The 18,781-nt window shown below is 34.7% G+C and overlaps 1 protein-coding gene across 2 annotated transcripts in view; it reads right to left on the reverse strand.

The window, feature by feature from the left end:
- Window positions 1-614: 614 nt before the first annotated feature.
- The window catches only part of DYNC2H1 (dynein cytoplasmic 2 heavy chain 1), a 164,870-nt gene continuing 146,703 nt past the window's right edge, over window positions 615-18,781 (reverse strand). For both annotated transcript variants that reach the window (XM_061457809.1, XM_061457808.1), the window contains 4 exons: window positions 12,703-12,812; window positions 12,288-12,369; window positions 5,471-5,587; window positions 615-1,170 (listed from right to left, as the gene is read on the reverse strand). In XM_061457809.1, the coding sequence (XP_061313793.1) occupies window positions 1,012-1,170; window positions 5,471-5,587; window positions 12,288-12,369; window positions 12,703-12,812 (468 nt within the window). In that variant the 3' untranslated portion in view covers window positions 615-1,011. The remainder of the gene's footprint in view (window positions 1,171-5,470; window positions 5,588-12,287; window positions 12,370-12,702; window positions 12,813-18,781) is intronic.

The following is an 18,781-nucleotide window of genomic DNA, read 5'->3' on the forward strand; positions in this document are numbered from 1 at the left end:
TTTCCAAGGAAACCAAGAAATTGGTTTTATACTTTGGCTTCTAAAAATATCTTAATGAGCTGACTTTCTTACTGCAGTTAAAAATTAGACACTTTCAATTCTTACGCTGAGACTTCATCGCTCTTCAGTAATGCTGCTTCCTGCTGGATTTTTGGGTTTCCTGCTTCTTTGGGGATTTTGTCTAATTGCACACTATGGCAGCATCCTAACATGATCTATCGTGAATAGGTGAAATCAAACTTGAGTTTCCTGCACTAAGGGCAAGACTCCAGAGGTCTCTCATATCACAGACCAAAGATATTAATTAAGTCAAGTCATAACAACTGGGTGAAAAAGTCTTTTGTTTGTCCAAGAACTTGTTTGCCTATCTTGGACATAGTGCACATTCTTACTGGAATTTAGTACAGTTTCATTAAATGTTATTTTCAGTAACTTCTAGATATCAAACATGATGGTAATCTGAGTTTTTAACTCTACATGAAGATTATGAAGCTCTTATTATTTACTACCAACACAAAGAAATATGATTATGAGTAAAACATCATTAAACCAGACTGAAACAATTATTCTGACTTTTATATTCAAGTAAAAAATTCAATTTCAATTATAACAGATAAGTTTTAGAATTTTATTTTATTAAATAATGAGGGAGAGAATAACAGTTCAAAAAGGATAATGAAAAAAAACTGATCAAAGAAAAAATGTTGACTTTGAATTTATATTCAACAATATGGGCAAACAGAAGAGATTCCAGCAAGTCTGAGAAAGAAATATAGCCCATTACAGTCTAGAGAAACAGCACAAATTAACAGTTAGATGAATAGTACCATGTTGATTTTTATAATGTCTCACAAAGATACAATAAAGTTCTATTCAAGTAGAATTAATTTTATGTATCTTAAAAAAATAAACAGGGGAATTTAAAAACTACTGCTTTAAAAATATATCAGCAATGAATCTAAAGTTTTTTTTTTCTCACAGGAAACAACTGAGAGTTAATGGAGTTTCAGGTTACTGATTTTTTAAAAACAAAGCAGCACCACATTGAATCCACTGGTCTTGGTTTCCTCCACAAGGTACATCAATGTTTGTCACCACACGGTCCCTCTCCACACTAGTGTAGACTGGCAAAGATATGCATTCCTCTGGAGAATACGGACCATATGCATCCTGTCAACAAACAAGCACTTAGTTATCACATAGACAACAAAACATGAGAAAGGAATAATCTGCAATGACATCGTATCTAAAGCTAGATCATAAGATACAGTTCAGATGCTTCAGGCAACTCTTGGTCGAGGCTACAGAGACGGATTGCTAACAGAGGTTTTAGAAAATTTCATAGAATCATAGAACAGTTTGGGTTGGAAGGGGCCTTGAAAGGTCATCTAGTCCAAGCCCCCTGGCATAAGCAGGGACATCTTCAACTAGATCATACTAATACCAATCACAGTCAGAGTTGGGGTTCTTTGATATTTCTGGATAACAGGTCTTTTCCATTAAGTGTTTAAATAGGAAATTACCAAGTTAACTTTAGGCATTCAGATTTGAACTGACTGCTTTGAACTTCCTGCTGAATTTTAGAGTTCCTATTCTCTTATACATGTACTTTCCTTGCACAATATTAGCAGTATTGCTATTACAAAGATCACACTTAGATTGTAAACACCACTTAAGGAAGGACTTCAGTTGAAGCCATGGCTTTACCACTCGCTCTGTATCTGGATGAACAAGCAATGCTCTATTCTGGGAACAGGAACAGCTACACTCTACTTTCTGTACTACAAACTGTGTGTGCCTTTGACAGTTTCTTCTGTCACATTGTGCCTATGCATGGCTTCAGAACTGAGCTCAAAGACTCAGTTTAGACTTCCTACAGCATGTTATTTGGGTTTCAATTTATGTTGTATTTATTTAGTGTAAATAATTCAGGCTTTAATTCAACTGATATATATTAAACATGTTTCCTGTCACATTCAAAATCTCCCTTCCTGTCAACAGGAAAATGTGGCAATATTTTCAAAAATCAAATAACAAAGCAGCACAGTTGTCAGAAAGGAATTTGAAACAAAAATGAGTCTTTTTAATGCAAATCACCTCAAATGGGAGTTAGTGAAGCTCCAATATTAGAAAATAATTAAAAACAGGAAAAAGGAAACATGCAAACAATAACTGTTTCAAGCACTTTGCCTTGCATGTCTAGTGTAAGCCATTTCTGAAGAATTCTGTTGTTCCTTTTGAAAATCAACTTCCTGTGTCTTTGGAACATCAGTGTTTAAATCCTTACAGAAAGTTTGTGCACTGTAAGAGAATAACTAATTAATGACCAGTTTGTCAAAAGAACTCATCTGTTCTCAGGATTATACTTGCCACTTTTATTCCTTGGTTAATGCTACTGAAGAAGACAAAATGCTGGCCAGTCTGAGAGTAAAGTGTTAATCAGAGAATTTAAATTCTGCCAAAGCTGGGAGGCCAAAAGTTGGCCAGTTTGCCCAGAAAGGCCTCTTTTTACACCTTTTTTGATCAAAAAAGCTGTTCTGCTTTTCTTAATCCCATTGATGTTTTATGGAATCACATTATTTGAGGTTTCAAATCATTCTGTGAAAGTCTTTTTGAACCATAAATCCTTATGTCCTTGGCTTAAGCACAGTTCAAACATTCTCTTTGTCTAGACTGCCTCACACACAGTTCCATCCCCTATGGATATCTATCAGTGAATTAAAACTGGAAAGTACCTTCACAGTTTGTGAGAATAAGCATTATGTTAGTAGCTCAAAATACTCCATTTTCAGCATTTGCAGCATTTTAAGGGGGCTCTCTCAGAGAAATTCTGTAAGCTTCTTTTCTTTATTTTTTTTTCTTTTTCTACAGAGTTCTCCTTATTTTAGTTTGGTTGACAATGACCTCAAAGTATTGCATTATAAATATACAGATTTTTGCTCACTAGATTCCATAAGATATATTTATAGGGAAAAAAAAATAATCAAACCCTGAGAATCCTAAGACACTATGTTCTACTTCATGCACTCTTCTACACAGAGGATAATGAGATAAGGGGGAGTGCATAATGTCCTGATTCTGCCTTGGTTTCTGAGGACAGTGTTTGAGTGTCGTCCACTTCTTTTACAGAGAAGCCCACAGCAAAATAACTTAAGGGCAGAGCAGTTCAGAAATGCTCTTCTTAGAGAGAGAATATTTATAATTTTTTTAATATAAATTATAATTTATATTTAAAATCTGGGCAGTTGACAAGTTTTGGCTTGTGTTTTAAAATAATTTTATTTGAGTCCAGGACAAAGACTTCAGTTGCTATTAATTTCAAATATGAAGTACATTGGAAGAAGTTTAACTCACTGATTATTGAACTATCTCACTTCCATGTTTTATAGATAAAGCTCTCCGCTGGTGTCCCATATAACTTCTGGATCTTATCTTTGAAGTTTAAAGTATATTGATTGTTATTCAGAAAAAAATCTGTTTTATCTCTAACACAAGATGAATATTTTTCAGAACAAAGAGAGGGTTACTTAAAATCCTCATTTTCAGCATGCATAAAATAAACATCTGGTGTTGCCATGTAAAACCATGTATATTGCCATCCTACCCCACCCATCACTAAGTCTATGTACTATGATGTATGGTAATTCCGTTCTTAAAAGGGGCCTACAAGAAAGATGGGGAAAGACTTGTTAGCAGGGCCTGTTGCAATAGAATGATTTAAACTAAAAGAGGGAAGATTCAAGCTGGATGTGAGGAAAAAAATCTTTGTGATGACGGTGGTAAAACACTGGCACAGGTTGCCCAGAGAGCTGGTAGATGCACCATCCCTGGAGGAATTCAAGGCCAGGCTGGATGTGATTCTAGGCAATCTGATCTAGTTAAAGTTGTCTTTGCTTACAGCAGGGAGCTTGGGCTAGATGACCTTTGAAGGTCCCTTCCAATCCAAACTATTCTATGATTCTATGACTATCCTGTGCACCGCCTTTCATGTAAATTAGAAATCTGTTTATTTCTCTGTACAAAACAAGCCTTGTAAACTACTAAAGAATTGCAAAATCTGTCACTGGTCAACTTTGTAATAGGGTTTGCGGTTCTTTGTATCTTTTTTCATTTTAATTTTCTGTGTTTTCTTTCCCATCAAAGCTGGGAGCAGTACTGCTGACGCTGGCCAGTATTCACTTCTGTGTTCAAAGCATAAATCTTGACCATTATACTTCTAATGCTATAATATAATGCCATACTTCCAGTGCTGGAGGTAACAATGAGGGAAAACAAAAAATAATTGGGATACAGTAATGTGCTAGCAACGGTGCTCCTTGCACAATATCTATCACAATATACCATGAATCTCCTCATTGCCGTAATTTCTGGTAATTAATAAACTTATTTTTAACTGAAACTTCAACTACTTGGGTCCTGTGAACTTTTAACATTCTTCTAACCAAACCTAGCCTTCTCAAGAGAGAACTCTGCAGAGTTCTCAGGGTTGCAAATAACAGACTTCTCCCGTTAATAAATGCATTTGCTTGATGAGTCAATGTATACAGGACAGGATAAGAGGTGGCACTGTTTCATTCGTTTTTTATATACTGCTAATTTTATTTATTCTGATAAAGTGGGAAAAACCTACATCCACCCTTATTTCTCGCTTTCTACATTTACACTAGATTCTTGGTGTAAAAGTCTTGATATTTTTCTTTTAGATCTGTATGTGGGATTCTCCTCACCTGTCTGTTCCAGAGTTAGAGGTCTAGGCTGTCCCTAGTCACATCTAGGCAGAGATTTATCCCAGTTACCTTATGGTTAGACAACTATATTTTGATTAGGTGAATTCTGCAATAAGCTTTCTTTTAGAGATAAGATGGTAACTATAGGAATTTGTAATTCATACACATCCTTGAATAGGTTCTATGCAATTTTTTGCTTTATTTATCAGAGATTGCTATTATAATTGGAGAGCAGATGCAGTAACAACTTCTACTGTTTGGATTACTTCACTTTCATCTTGCATAGTTCTGCAAGCATTGGCATATTTTTAAATTGGTTTAAGTAGGAGAAAGGCTTTCTTTGCTTACAGATCACATCATATTCTCTTTTTAATGCTGCTGCATTTTAACTTAATGCTTAAAATGCAAAGAAAATATATTCTAGGAATGAGCTCCCAAGCTCACATAGACATTTACTAAATATACTTTTGAAAATATCTTAATATTTTTTAAGACAAGGAAAAGGGTATAACTGAAATAAAGCCCTTGATTTAATCTAAACAACCGAAGCTAAAGAATATTGATAAAATTATAGTAAGTTCTTGTTTTATATAAAAAAAGTAACTGTTTTTCCTATTAAAGACAAAGATTTCTGTATTGAAATGAGAGGGAAAACAGGTCAGCAACATCATACTGAAAAGCTACTACAGAGAAAAAAGCAGATTATGGGTCTTGAAAGTTTAAGGCTTTTAATAATTTAGTACCTGTGGAATCCAGGCCACGTAACAAGGGAGAACAGATGACACACTGGGAGAGTCATGCAGATTTTCTGCAAGTCGATTTCCATCAAAACTGCAGCCTTCCAGTTGTAAGCCACTGATCTGCCATGGAAACATAAAATATTCAAATATATATAACAGACTTGAAATGTCAGTAATGATTACACTGTGCTTTAATAAATGATGATCCTTTTTACTGTGACCAGTTTTTTAATAACAGGAAACTAATTATTGTAATGTTCTGTGTGAGAATAGGAAACACGATTTAAAGCAAGATCTGGACCACACTTCAGTGTGAACTTCCAGTGATTTGGATTCACAGTCTTCGAAATGTTAGAGAGAAATATCTGTAAATGTCATCATTTATGAAGCTGCAGTTGCCTGGCATTACTTTAATGGAAATATGATAGCAATAGCCAAGTACACAGTCATTACAATGTCAAGAAGAAGAGAAGAACAGTCACTGAAATAAGCATGACTTCCTACTTGGAAGTCTGGGCTCAGCTTTCAAAGAATGGAATGCATGATTACAGAGCTACTGCAGAGGCAAAAAAAAAACAAACCACCAAATACAGTGACATAATATGACAGAAAACGTTATTTAAACTAATTCAAGATTTCTTAAGTGTTATTTGGCAAAATTAAAGAAAAATCCCATATGCTTCTACAAGTAACTATGCAATGTTTTTTATGTAATATGATTTAAGTGCTTTCTTTTAATCAGTAAGTACTTTCAGCCTCTGAACTAAGCATTTTCCCAGTACAAATTATAATAGTTTTCTAGTATAAAAAACAATGATAGTCAATTTGGTCTGCTGAAGTGAGAAATTCAATTTTAACAACAATAAAACTTAACTCAGCAGTATTTCAAAAGGCTAATGACTAACAGAAGAAAAAGGCAGATGTCTAACAGAAGTTACAGTCTAAAAATCATGTCGTTTAAACTATCATACTGAAGCCCTGAATTAAATACAGGTTGGCTTTCACCAAACACAAGGTTCATAAAGCAGTGTAGGAAATACAATGATGTTGGAAACTGGTGAGTGACCACATAACCAAAACGGAGAAAAGTATAATTTTCTAATACTAATGTAATCTTTTTAATAATTTTCTCTTGCAAGTTTTGAAAAGTATACTAAATTTTAAAAAGTGATGAGAGCATGATGTTACAATGAAGAATGGTATCACAGAAGATGTAATGAAAATAATTTGTTTAGGTAATTACAGTATTCTAAAATGATATATTTGGCACAAAAACTTGCAACAGTAACACAGTGGGGGTTATTGTCATGTTTCAAAAGCAATGCTTTCCTCACAAGTGTTGGGTTTTTTTCTTAATACTTTACTAACTGCATACTAGCTAAGATTAGGTTTTTAATAACTAAATCTTTTTTGACTGTAGATGGGCATTGTAGTCTTAAAAAATTTGCTTATTTAAAGTCTTATTTCTGTTCTAACACTGAGCTCAGGTTCTTTACAATGTGCGTGATGCACATGTACATGAAAAGGAGGTTATAAAAGATTGCATTTAAAAAAACTACAGAAAAATGCTGTGTTTCACCTGGGACAGATAGTGACCAGAGAAGTGGCAACATTCTTTGAAGCTATCTGTGCTCTGTACAGACTAGGACTCACAATAAAGTCTCTAGAACTGTCGCTAACCTGAACCAAAACAACCCAAATTGGAAAGCTTGGTGTAGTGGGACTTTTCAACTTCCACAAATTATTATAAGAAGACCACAGTGAAATGAAGTGTATTTGTCAGACTAGTTGGAATTGCAGAACATTTTGTTTTTTTTTATCCTTCAATCTCTTGTCAGAAGCTTAAGGTCCTTCCTTTGTTATGAACGTGTGAGACTCCTCTCCCTTCTCCTGTCATGTTTTATTGTGATCTTTCCTTTGAATCTTCTCCAAGATTTTCAGGTCTGTTGCTTTTAAGATACAGTGTTAAGATTTGAAATTTTGTACTGTTTCTTTGCAGACTTAAAATCCCTCCACACAGACAGATTCTGGAAAAAAGCAGGCTTTACCTAGTAAAAGAGAAGTTTGGGTGTCAATAGTCTTTAATGATAGCCTATACACATTCAGTACCACTTCTTCTGTCTTGCAAGAACAAAGGGTGTGAAGAAAATATCGTTAAAAGGCAGAAAAAGTTTTACTAATGATAATATGGAGTATTTCCCACAGACTCATTCCTACTCCTCTCTGTTGTTAACATTGATACTTATACACCCATTATATATCTGGGCATATAATCAAGGCCTTACTTGCTTATATGCCCAGGCCCTGGGTTACATTTCATCTCACTACACCCTGATTGAATCCTTTCAAAGCTCTAATTTATCCCTATCACACAAATATTAGAAAGATTAATCTCATAAATTCTTCTTTCTGTCCTTCCTGCATTCTGCAGGGAATTTTGTTATGGAGTTGAGTTTGATAAATATGTGAGTTTGTCAAAGTTATTGAAGGAAGACTGGTCTGATGAAGAGGTTTTAATATTCATTGTTAGGGTGTACAAAGGTCTGGCCATTGTGAAGATGTCTAAAAGATGCTTCTATAGAAAACTATTGAAAAATCTTTCTACTGCACACACATTTCTTCTTTTGAAATTGGCAGTTCCTTTGACACTATAGTTATGAAAAATAACATCACTGGATCTCCTGGAAAACTTCAACCAATCATAGAAACTCCTTTGAAGATGAAGACCTAAATTTTGACTTTGATTCAATATTAAAAGACTCTGAAAAAAAAACCCAAAACACCCGAACAATGTACTTTGAGATACTGCTTGGCTGAGTGCTCATACAGCCATGTTCTCATTTCTATGGTGTAGAGCAATTACAAGTACTATGAAGGACATGGATTTCACAGTATCTATAATTAGCATGCACAGTATTTTTGCAGCTCAGCTTACAGTAATGGTGAAGTTGTCCATAAACTTTTAAATTTGAATTCTAACGAAGTATTTGGTATTTTTTAAGCTGGTAATAATTTAGTTTCAAAAGCCTAGTGTTACAAATTATAGATTATCTTTCTTTAAAATACATTTCTGCTCATACTATGGTCCAAAGCATTTCTGTTTGCAAAATTTCAAATTCTCTTCAATGAATTTTTCCTTATTATTTAATGTCATAATTTCCCATGAAATTATATAAACTACAGCAGACTTAAGGAAGTCACATTTTCATTTCATTACGTCTACAGGTCTCCCTCAGTAATTTCTTGATAAGTAGGATGGAGGCATTCTGTGAAAAAGACCTTTCCAGATGCCGTATAATAATCTTTCAGTCAACTGCTAAAAGCATAGTTTTGGGTGTTGATGTCTTGCAATACATTTTTGTTTTTCACTATTTATATTAAGCAATACCCAAGCTCATAGCACGTACTACCCCATAAGTCTCTTACCATGTTTTTTCCTTTCTTTCATTCTTTTCTACAACAACAGAAAATGGAATGCCAAAATGAATGACTACCTGCTTTTGTATAAGCATACAATCAGTACACAAAGCAAACAGAACAGATGTATTTGCATATCAGTATGTGATTATACTGCAGCAGCAATACATTTTTAGTACCTTTTGTTAAAGCAAGTGAAAGTGATACTAAAGAAGATGCAATTTTGTACAGATTGATTCTAAATCAAATATTCATCACATCCTACTAGGGAAAATATACTCCATGTCATACATCTAAACCGTCACCTGAATAAACATTGATAATTTAACATCAGATTTGATAATCTACCCCAATTAAGGTGTATTCTTGGCCTGATTGAGTATTCCTCTGTCTACTCTGTATTTTGCTGGAATTGACAATTTTAGCACTTCACACTTCTGACGTAGGGATGTTCATATATTTGAAATTTTTGCACTCAGAGATCATTCCAAATGTCTACAATTGCTGAAGCATGATGCCATTTTTTTAAAAGTGCAGGAAGACTGAAAAATCTTTTTATCATATAGATCATAATTAGATTTTCATCTTCTTCTCCGTATCAGAACAAATTTTAAGCCATCAAAAACTTAAAAGTCAAGAAAAAACAGTCACTGTCAGTGTGACTAAGAGAGTTATACAAAGTGTGTGTGAATCCTAGGTTTAAATTCAATCCTCAACCGCATTCCTAATTGTTCCAATACTTAAAAAAATATATTATATTAGAATAATTAAATATCCATTGATCAAGGACTTGAGCATGACTCTCCCATGTCCCAGAACAGAGTCCCCCTACCACGCGAATATAGAATCAATTCTCCCAGTGGAAATAGTTACACAAAGTGAAATAGCACCACTAGCATAAACTGAGACTGATAAACCTCAGAATAGCCTGTACCATACTCTGGTTCTTGCAGGGGATGTGAGAGATCTAATTTTAAGCCTGCAGTCTCAATCATGTGAAGAAGGAACATGCAGTATCAACAAATGAATAATAATTAAAAAAAAATCATATTTATCAATTCTACCAGTTATTTAATCACAAACTTTCTGATAATTTTAAGATCTATCTTACATAAGAATGGAGTGCCTTATCAAAGATTATCAAATTAACTTCTTTTTTCTTGGAGTCCCCATGCAAAATAGATCCCCATTTTATAAGTTCAGCCTGGATTCCTGAAACTGCAAATACATTAGCTTTACCACTATTAGAATTCATATTGCTCATGTGAACCGATCTTAATGTGCAACCCAGAGGATCCTTATCAAACAAGACACACTTTAGGGGATGATTTTTCTGAATTACTGACATTTTTATGCCCTAGTTACAGTCCATGTGGCATTTAGCTTTACTAATATGAAAATTTCTCCCTAGTTCTCCATAAGCATGACGAAGGAAAACTCATGGAAAATAATCTAAATATTCAGCATGGCAAAGGATTCCAAAGCCTTTATGTACATCAAAGATTGAAAAGAGCAGTGACGATAATGGTGAATATTTACAAATACAGATTCACTGAATACTGCTTTTACTGAGCAAGGGATAATATTCAAATCAAGTGAGTAAATTCGACAGGATTCTTACCTATTTCTTAAAAAATAACCACTCACCTAACTGTTTCTACTATTCCTGTGGCAGGGAATTTACCCTTAAACAAAATTATCTTTTTTATTTTCAATTCTTCTTGAAACGTTAGACTCTTTGTAATGCAGTTGAGGATACACATTAACCTTTTTGCCTACATTGTTGTAAGTGACTAATAATAACGTATTCTAACTAATATCACCAAAACCCGACCACATAAATTTACACATAACAAAGAAATGTAAGTTACAATATACCTAACTGGATTGTTATAAAACCTTTTCTTCTGATTATCCTTTTGCTAGTTTCCAAGCAGCTATTTCAAACCAGTAACTGACATTTTTCAAAGATGGTTTAGAAGAAGTCCAAGCTTCTAGGATCTGCAGCTGATACCCTATTAGAATGAGTGTTCTCATTGAGTGAAACTCAATTTTGGCTCACTGGTATGTACTCAGAAGTCCTCCTGGCTGAATCTGGAACCACAGAACATGTGATTTTCAGGCTCTGAGGTTCATTATATCTCAAATTTATCCCAGGGAACCAAACAGCCTCATAAGTCCCTTGGTTTATTTATCTCCAGGTTCTAGTAACCCATCTGTTTCTCATTAAATGAAGTAGACAGCCACTACTCTTATTTAAATACCAAGACTGAATAATTTTATAAACTATATTCTCTAGTTCCAACAGGAATTCAAAAGAATGTAGTGTATAAAGGGCAGATTGGATGATAATGGTTATCTTTTCTAGCTTTACAATCTATTAATATTTTAGGAATATGAATTCTTACACATTCTCTATAATAGATAGCGCAAGCAGCCAATCCAGAACCTTAATATCTCCCACAGCCTTGTGTCTGCCTGCATTTCTAGAAAAGGTGGCCTGGCACTTGCTTTTCTCTTCTAGTCTAGCAATCTCTCTGCTTTACCTGCACATCAGTACACAGTAGTGTGGTGAGTGCTCTGCATTATTCAGCCATGTTCCTGCAAGAATTCACTTAAAAGTGCCATGCTCTGTGCTGAACACAGCACTTTCAGCTGTGCAGTATTATCATGGGACCAACATATCTGTTGGCAGATGTAGCATTGAAAATTTACTGTGTGAACTCCCTACAAAATTTAAGTATAAAACAGGCGCAGAGATCTGGATTCAGCCAAAGTGGCAGTGCCACCTGAAATGTTAAGAAGCTAAACTAAACCATTCAAGGACTCATCTCCACATTGCTGTATAAGCAAACAGTAGTGACTGTCTGGCTGCTAACTGTAGTCCTAAGTGTCCATTAAAAAATTGTTGGAGCTTTATCATATCAAATGCTAGTCACATTATAGTTCACTTTGGTTTGTTTAACTTCCTTAGAATTCTTTTTTCAGTGGTTCAATAAATGCTAACACATGGCCTCAGACTTGCAGATTTACATGTGTAATTCCTCTTGCTACATGCCACAAGTCTTTCTGGACAATAGTTAGATATTAACTAATGGAACTGCAGCTTAAAATTTTATCTAAGAGCTGGTTAAATTGAATGGAGCAAGAATAAGTTTAAATTTGAAATTTCAAATAAGCACTGTGCCTCTAGATGGCTAAAAAGATAACTGCTTTCCTTCTCCCATTTCTGCAGAATTTTTGCACTACCATTTTTGTAGCCATATGCAATCAACCAGCCTTGCATCTCAGGTACACCGATGTATTTATAGCTTAGTTTTCCAGTAAGTTTATGGACAGATGACTTAGACTATTCAAATAAGATATGTTTATAAACTTCTACTAAAACATCATGGTAAAATACCTTAACTTGAAGTTTGCCTTCCTGTATTCGTCCTTTCCATGATGCTGTAAATTTAAGGCTGTCCACTGAACAGCTCATTACTCTGCAAGGGAAATATATATATAGTGAACTATAAAGACATGTAACAACTGGAAATGAAATACAACACCAAAACCAATGTATTTCAATGTGTACCATATCATACTATGTCTTTGACGAACAAAAAAAAATAATTTTATCTAAAATAAAGAAAATAATCAGCATTTAAGAAAGTAACTCACAGCTATTCTGCTTCAGTGCAAGTAATAAAAATGAGATGACTAATGACAGCAATTGACATAATTTGTTGGATCTGTGTCCTGAAAATGAAATAACTATATTCACACGTAGGGAACAAAGGTACATTAGCACAAATAGATAGATTATTCTGCCTCACCTTGCAGTCTCCTGGCGTAAAGCATTAAGAAATGTGTCTGGATGAAATAGCTCTGAAAGGTCAAGGGTATCTGACAGTAGTTTCTGTTTCTCTGCTTTTTCTACCCAATTCTAAAAGAGGAGTGGAAAAAGGAAAACAAAGAATCCAGAAGTTATTGCCTGTTTTTTCAACATTTTGAGTCAATGTGGGTTTGTCAATTATTACTATTTAATGAAAAATGTTTGTGTAAATATACTGTAACCTCAAAGACTGATATTAATTTCAATATCTTATAAATAGAAAATTAACACCACTTAAATGTATAAAGAAACCCAGCAGTTTATGTGTAGTGTGACTCACCCATTCAAAATAAATTTCTATTCTGTTCTTTTGCACAGTGCAGCTCACGTTGTACAATCAAACCTTATCAAGTTTCTAACATTCTGTTGAAAACCCACCTCACTTTTACTAACAGGAGAGTTCATGTTTTCCATCAAAATGTTTGTCGTTACTGTCTTTGCTTTACTAAGTTCAGGCAAATAACCCCATTCTTTCCAAAGAAGCTTTAAGATCATTCTTCTGTGTAAACTGCCTATTACACTCAAGAAACAATCTGCAGTAAGAGCTTTTATAACTACTTACCAACATTTTTTTTCAAAATATCTTTTAGTATTAGTTTGAGACATGAATTCACAGAATCTTTGATGAGATAAAAACTGGCCTCTGTTATGTCTGGTAATAAATGAAACTGATAGAGGCCGGGGGAACAAGTGGCCCCAATTATCCTTACAGAACACATGTCCCACCCTACTTTTTTCACCCTGTATTTTATGCAGCTACGGAGCATGCTACTCAGAGCAGCAAGCTTGGAATTTCCCATCAATGCAATGCATTATGCGCCAACATGAGAAGAGAGACACACATTGCACCCTGCAGTCTTGGTAAACCACGTGTTTTAAGTAATGAAATGCAAGTTTGATGCTCAAAACACTAGCAATCTCAGACTAGAGAATTTTTTATTTTTAGTTGAGTTATTTAGGTACCTGAGAGGTTATGCAACAGTCTACATTCAAAATCCTGCTTTGAAACTTTTGTACTGTACATCTTTGGTACATGGTATAGTCACAGTCCTGACTATGGTACTGTTTCTGTATGACCTGCTCTACAAGTAGTCACAAGCCATATACTTCTGCACACAAAGATGAATGTTTAATACTAAGCCAGAAAATAATCAGACACTAAGATTCCATATGCTATCACTAAACAGAGAAAGACAAACCACACTCTTTTCTAAATAGCAGCTACTACAAGATTATGAAATTGCTCTAGTCACTGAATAAAAAATCCTGGAAGCTACATTCACATCACACAATGCATTTGCCAGGCATGCACATCTTGTTTATAAAGTACTCTACTATATTCTTTGAACTGCTGACAGATGAATGATTCCATAGTAGCATCTTGGAAATGATGCAAGTCATCCAAAATACAAGTAAATATCACTCTGTGAATTTGTCAGTGTGTCAGACATATCTCCATAAAGTCTTCACCATGTTCAAATGTTAAACCAGTGTTCTTTTAATCTGTCACATCACTGATTATGAGCCCTCAACCCAAACGATTATGAATCAGTTAGGAGATTTTTGCTTTCCATTTTCATTAGGCAAATGTACACAGTTAATGACTCTTATCTGCATGATTCTTTTAATGACTGCAATCTTTTATCATATAGCAGTAACTCTGCATTTCGGTTAGGATAGATTTTATAAATTATTTTTCTGTAATAAAAAGCAGACATATTCATTTCAACCTGTATTTAATATAATTATTCTATTGCTGTCATCAAACAAACTTTAAATGCAACTGCTAAAAAGAAACACTGTCAGGAACATAGATGCTTATGTTCAAACTAATTAAAAGACCAGTGTGGGTGATACTAATTCTGAACTCATATAATTAAGTAGCACTAGGAAATATACAATAACAAAAACTCTCACTAGATCACAAAAGCAAAGTTTGTAATTGCTTGTACTGCTCTACATAAAGATGGAGATATAGCTCATTCACAGCTGTTGAATAAATAATTTAAGATTTAAATGCCGTGAAAATAACAATAAAATGCATTTTATGTCACAAGTGTAAAAAATATCTCTATGCTTATTCTCCTTTGTGCCTTATATGACCACATGGCAACATGTTAGTGAAGTGCTACACTTCCAAAAGACACTGACACTCTACTAAATGGATCGTTTGTCACTAGTACATCAATCACCATAACGGCTGGGAGAGATCAGGTGTTGAAGGGAAGGAAGTTTAAGCTAAGATGTAGAAAGACTGAAGTTTCTTAAAAAGGAGAAATCCTATAACAGATTAGCTATAAACATCTTCGTTTCCCTCTCTTATCCCAACTCCAATAAAAATATACATTGACTTCATCTGTGATGATGAATGTTGTTTAGCTTACTGATTTTGCATGGCCATATAGCATTTCAGTCTGAAAGGCTTTCTTCTATCACCAACTCTGTAGAAAACTTTGCCTATCTTACCAGATAGTCCAAAATAACCCAGCATTTGTCACTTGCCAGATGGATTACAACGCGAAGACTAGCATCAGTCTCCTACCTTGCATAATATAGTCTTAAGAAGCTTTGCTGCAATTCAGAATCTGTTTTTTTTCTTCAAAAACAGCCAGTAGTCAAGATCCAAACTCACTAAAAGCAGCTTTCAGTGTATGAGTTAATGCTATATATGACAGCTATAACATCTGGGAAAAGGCATGGTAGGCATGGCATATGGTATGCAACCTATTTAAAAAAAATAAATTCACATTCTAACAGTGATTTCTATTATACCAATAATGTGATCTACAAGTCCAAATATCCTAAGCCTGAAAAAATTACATTACAAAATAAAATTTAAAAATCTATCACACACCCTTCTCTGTAACTGTTTATTTTAATATTTCATTATTTCAATATTTCTTGAATCTTTCTTTTTACAGTGAAACTATAAATTGAAGTTTGAACAGTCCATGATAGATTAATTTAGGGTATGATGATTATAAATATAATATCAAAACATATCATCAATACCCAAAATGCTTACAAAGCAATTTCTAGCAGGATATTTCAATATTTCAACTAATGTGAGGTTTTAATAAAAGGATTAAGTTTGGTTGTTTTGTTTGGGTTTTTTTCCCACATAAATAAATCTCTAAGTGCAGTCTCTGGTGGTTCAAATACCATTTTTTTCATGTATCTTAACATCCAAGAAGCAACTATACCATTTTCAAAGAGAAGCCTTCCTCATCTTCTGTAATCCCAAAGCAAACTGAGAAACTCATACTGAACAGTGGAAGAAATACAGAGGCTGCCAGATTTTTACATTATCATTTATACAACTTTAGGATCACAGAACTCCTCCACAATAAATCAAGTACTTTTCCTCCGCTGTTTTAATTCATTCCAAATGTAACCTCTTCTACTGTGCTTTTCTGCTGGTGTGGTCCCAGAGGAGAAGTTATATTGAAAGAGAAAATAACAGAAATCATTACAGGAGTGATTTCAGTTCTGTGCCTGGAAAACTGTATTGGGTGTTACATGAATATGCATAGCCTGAAACCTTAAGAGTACAACTCTGTTTTTCCACTAGTTTTAGAGGGATTCAAAACAAAAAAACAAAAAAACAAAAAACCAAACCCAAAATCCAGGACTTTGGATAAGGGCAGTAAGTATTCAGTTAACCAGAATTTAGATTATGCAAAGTCAATCCAGCAGTTATGTCAGAGTCCTGTTTCCCTCACAGTGCAGCGACTGTTTTATAGGTGTGCTCCTAAGGGCTGACAGTGGTAAACGCCAGCAGGAGTAATTGACTTGTACTCCAAGAAATGAAATAGAGGTATTTTTTCTGGCATTGAGCACAGAGAGAGTAACAAGTAGCTTCCCAGGAGAAACTGGCAACAATTTGCACCCTTGTGGTAATTTTTGGTATGTGAAATACTTGAGCTTTTATTCCTTAAGTAGTTATCTTTTATTAAATGAACATGTGAATACTGCATCTTTTATTAAATGAACATGTGAATACTGCAGTATTTCAGGCATATGATAACATGTTGGCACATAGTATCTTTTAAATGGTAAGTAACACAGGAATTTAACTTGCAGTCTAATTTTTATTTTTATTATTTTTGTCCTCTATTATTATTATTTATTATTATTATTATTCAGACCAAAACTGCTGGTTATTACTCTAAATAAAATACTAGTATTTCTTTATTTCAGTTGACATGCCTAGAAACCCCGTGTTTGTTCAGGAAGTGTGAAAACCATGCCATGACAGAAGCAGATATGCAGTAAGGTATAGCTGATGGAAGCATCAGCAAATGTAATCTCAGTCCAGTTTCTGTATTAATTTATTTTTATCAAAACAGGAACTTTCCATGAATTGCTGTTTCCTATATTTAATAAGGATGCCAGAATGATGATGCTGCATAAGAAGTGTAACATCATACTGACAAGTTCATGATTGATGCATGTAAAAAATATCTACATTCATATATTTCCTATATGATCACTAAATACAGTATCCAGTTAGGCAATCCTCATGCTTCATGCGTTCTAGTCTTTTCTTTCTCCACAACTAAGTACATCAATTACTAGGTGCTAGACTGCATTTGCAGTTACAAAGAGTATAACTGGGTAAGGTAGTATAACAGCTAGAACCAGAACCAGAAATTACAAAACATGAAGAGCAAAGGGGACAAACATTCAAAGAAACTTCAAGTATTCTCTCCTTTTGAAAGACATTATGTCCTAATTCCCACCTTCACTGGTAAGAAGTTGCAGGGGAGGAAACACAGCAGCACATAAAATTCATTTCCTGATAACAGACAAGACTGTCTACCATAATCCTTGAACAAAGCCAGGACTACCTCAGAAATAATTCCTTTGTGGAGCTCTGGAGCAGGGATGTTGAAATCTATATTGTGATGGTGCTGGTATAACTAAACGGAAGCATGGAATCATAGAATCATAGGATGGTTAGGGTTAAATATCAGTTTCAACCACACTGCCATGGGTAGGGACACCTTTTGCTAGACCAGGTTGCTCAAAGCCCCATCCAACCTGGTCTTGAACATTGCCAGGGATGGGGCAGCCATAACTTCTCGGGGCAGCCTGTTCCAGTGCCTCACCACCCTCACAGTGAGGAATTTCTTCCTAATGTCTAATCAACCTTCTTTCAGTTAAAGCCATTCCCCCTTGTCCTGTGTACTACAAACCCTTGTAAAAAGCCCCCCTCTTGCAGGCTCCTTTAGGAACTGGAAGGTGCTCTGATGTCTCCCCAGAGCCTTCTCATCTGGCTCTGGAAAAAAGAGATCACAGAACAGAAACAGCGGCTGATGCAACCCCATTCTAAACAAATGACCTCCAGGATTGCATGGCCATTTCTGTATCATTTCTGTGATACGGTGACACACCATGCTGGCTCATACTAAAGATACTTACACTCCATTGAACACAACAGCGCAGCACAGGATTACTGCTCAGACTGTCAAATGGATCGTTCAACAAAGCGTAACTGTGTAGCCACAGGAATTTTTTTTAATTGGCATGTTGTTCGTTCCTACATAGTAAAGCCAAGGCATTTAGAGTAAAGGTATCTCAAGTAGAGTATATCAGAAATTTGAAGCCCGTAAAACCTTTCTTTAAACAGGAAAGGGAATTTTTTGGTGGCTAACCCCGAAAGGACTGTCAAGCTGTCCTGTCACACTTGAGGGCTAAGACAATGCTGAAAAGCAGTAGCATGGCATGAAGCTTCATTCAAACCTGTTCTCAGGAAGTAACCTGGAGACATAGACTTTATAGAGTAATTTAAGGGAAAACCAGAACTTTTTTGGTTTATTTTTAAATGCGTGTTTGTTTGGGTTTTCTTTGTTTTTTGTATGGTTGTTTGTTGTTTTTGTTTTGTCTTGTATTTCAGTTTTAAAATTATTTCTGTTATATAAATAATTTATTCATAAAATTAAACATTTGGCAGCTATGTTTATGTCATTTTGATACCTACTGCATGGTATTTTGAAGCATCCTACAGTATCACAGTA

This window comes from Pezoporus flaviventris, unplaced genomic scaffold (assembly GCF_033815535.1).
Source record: "Pezoporus flaviventris isolate CSIRO_AGI_PZ_B2104156 unplaced genomic scaffold, CSIRO_AGI_Pfla_v1 ptg000025l, whole genome shotgun sequence".
Taxonomy (NCBI): domain Eukaryota; kingdom Metazoa; phylum Chordata; class Aves; order Psittaciformes; family Psittacidae; genus Pezoporus; species Pezoporus flaviventris.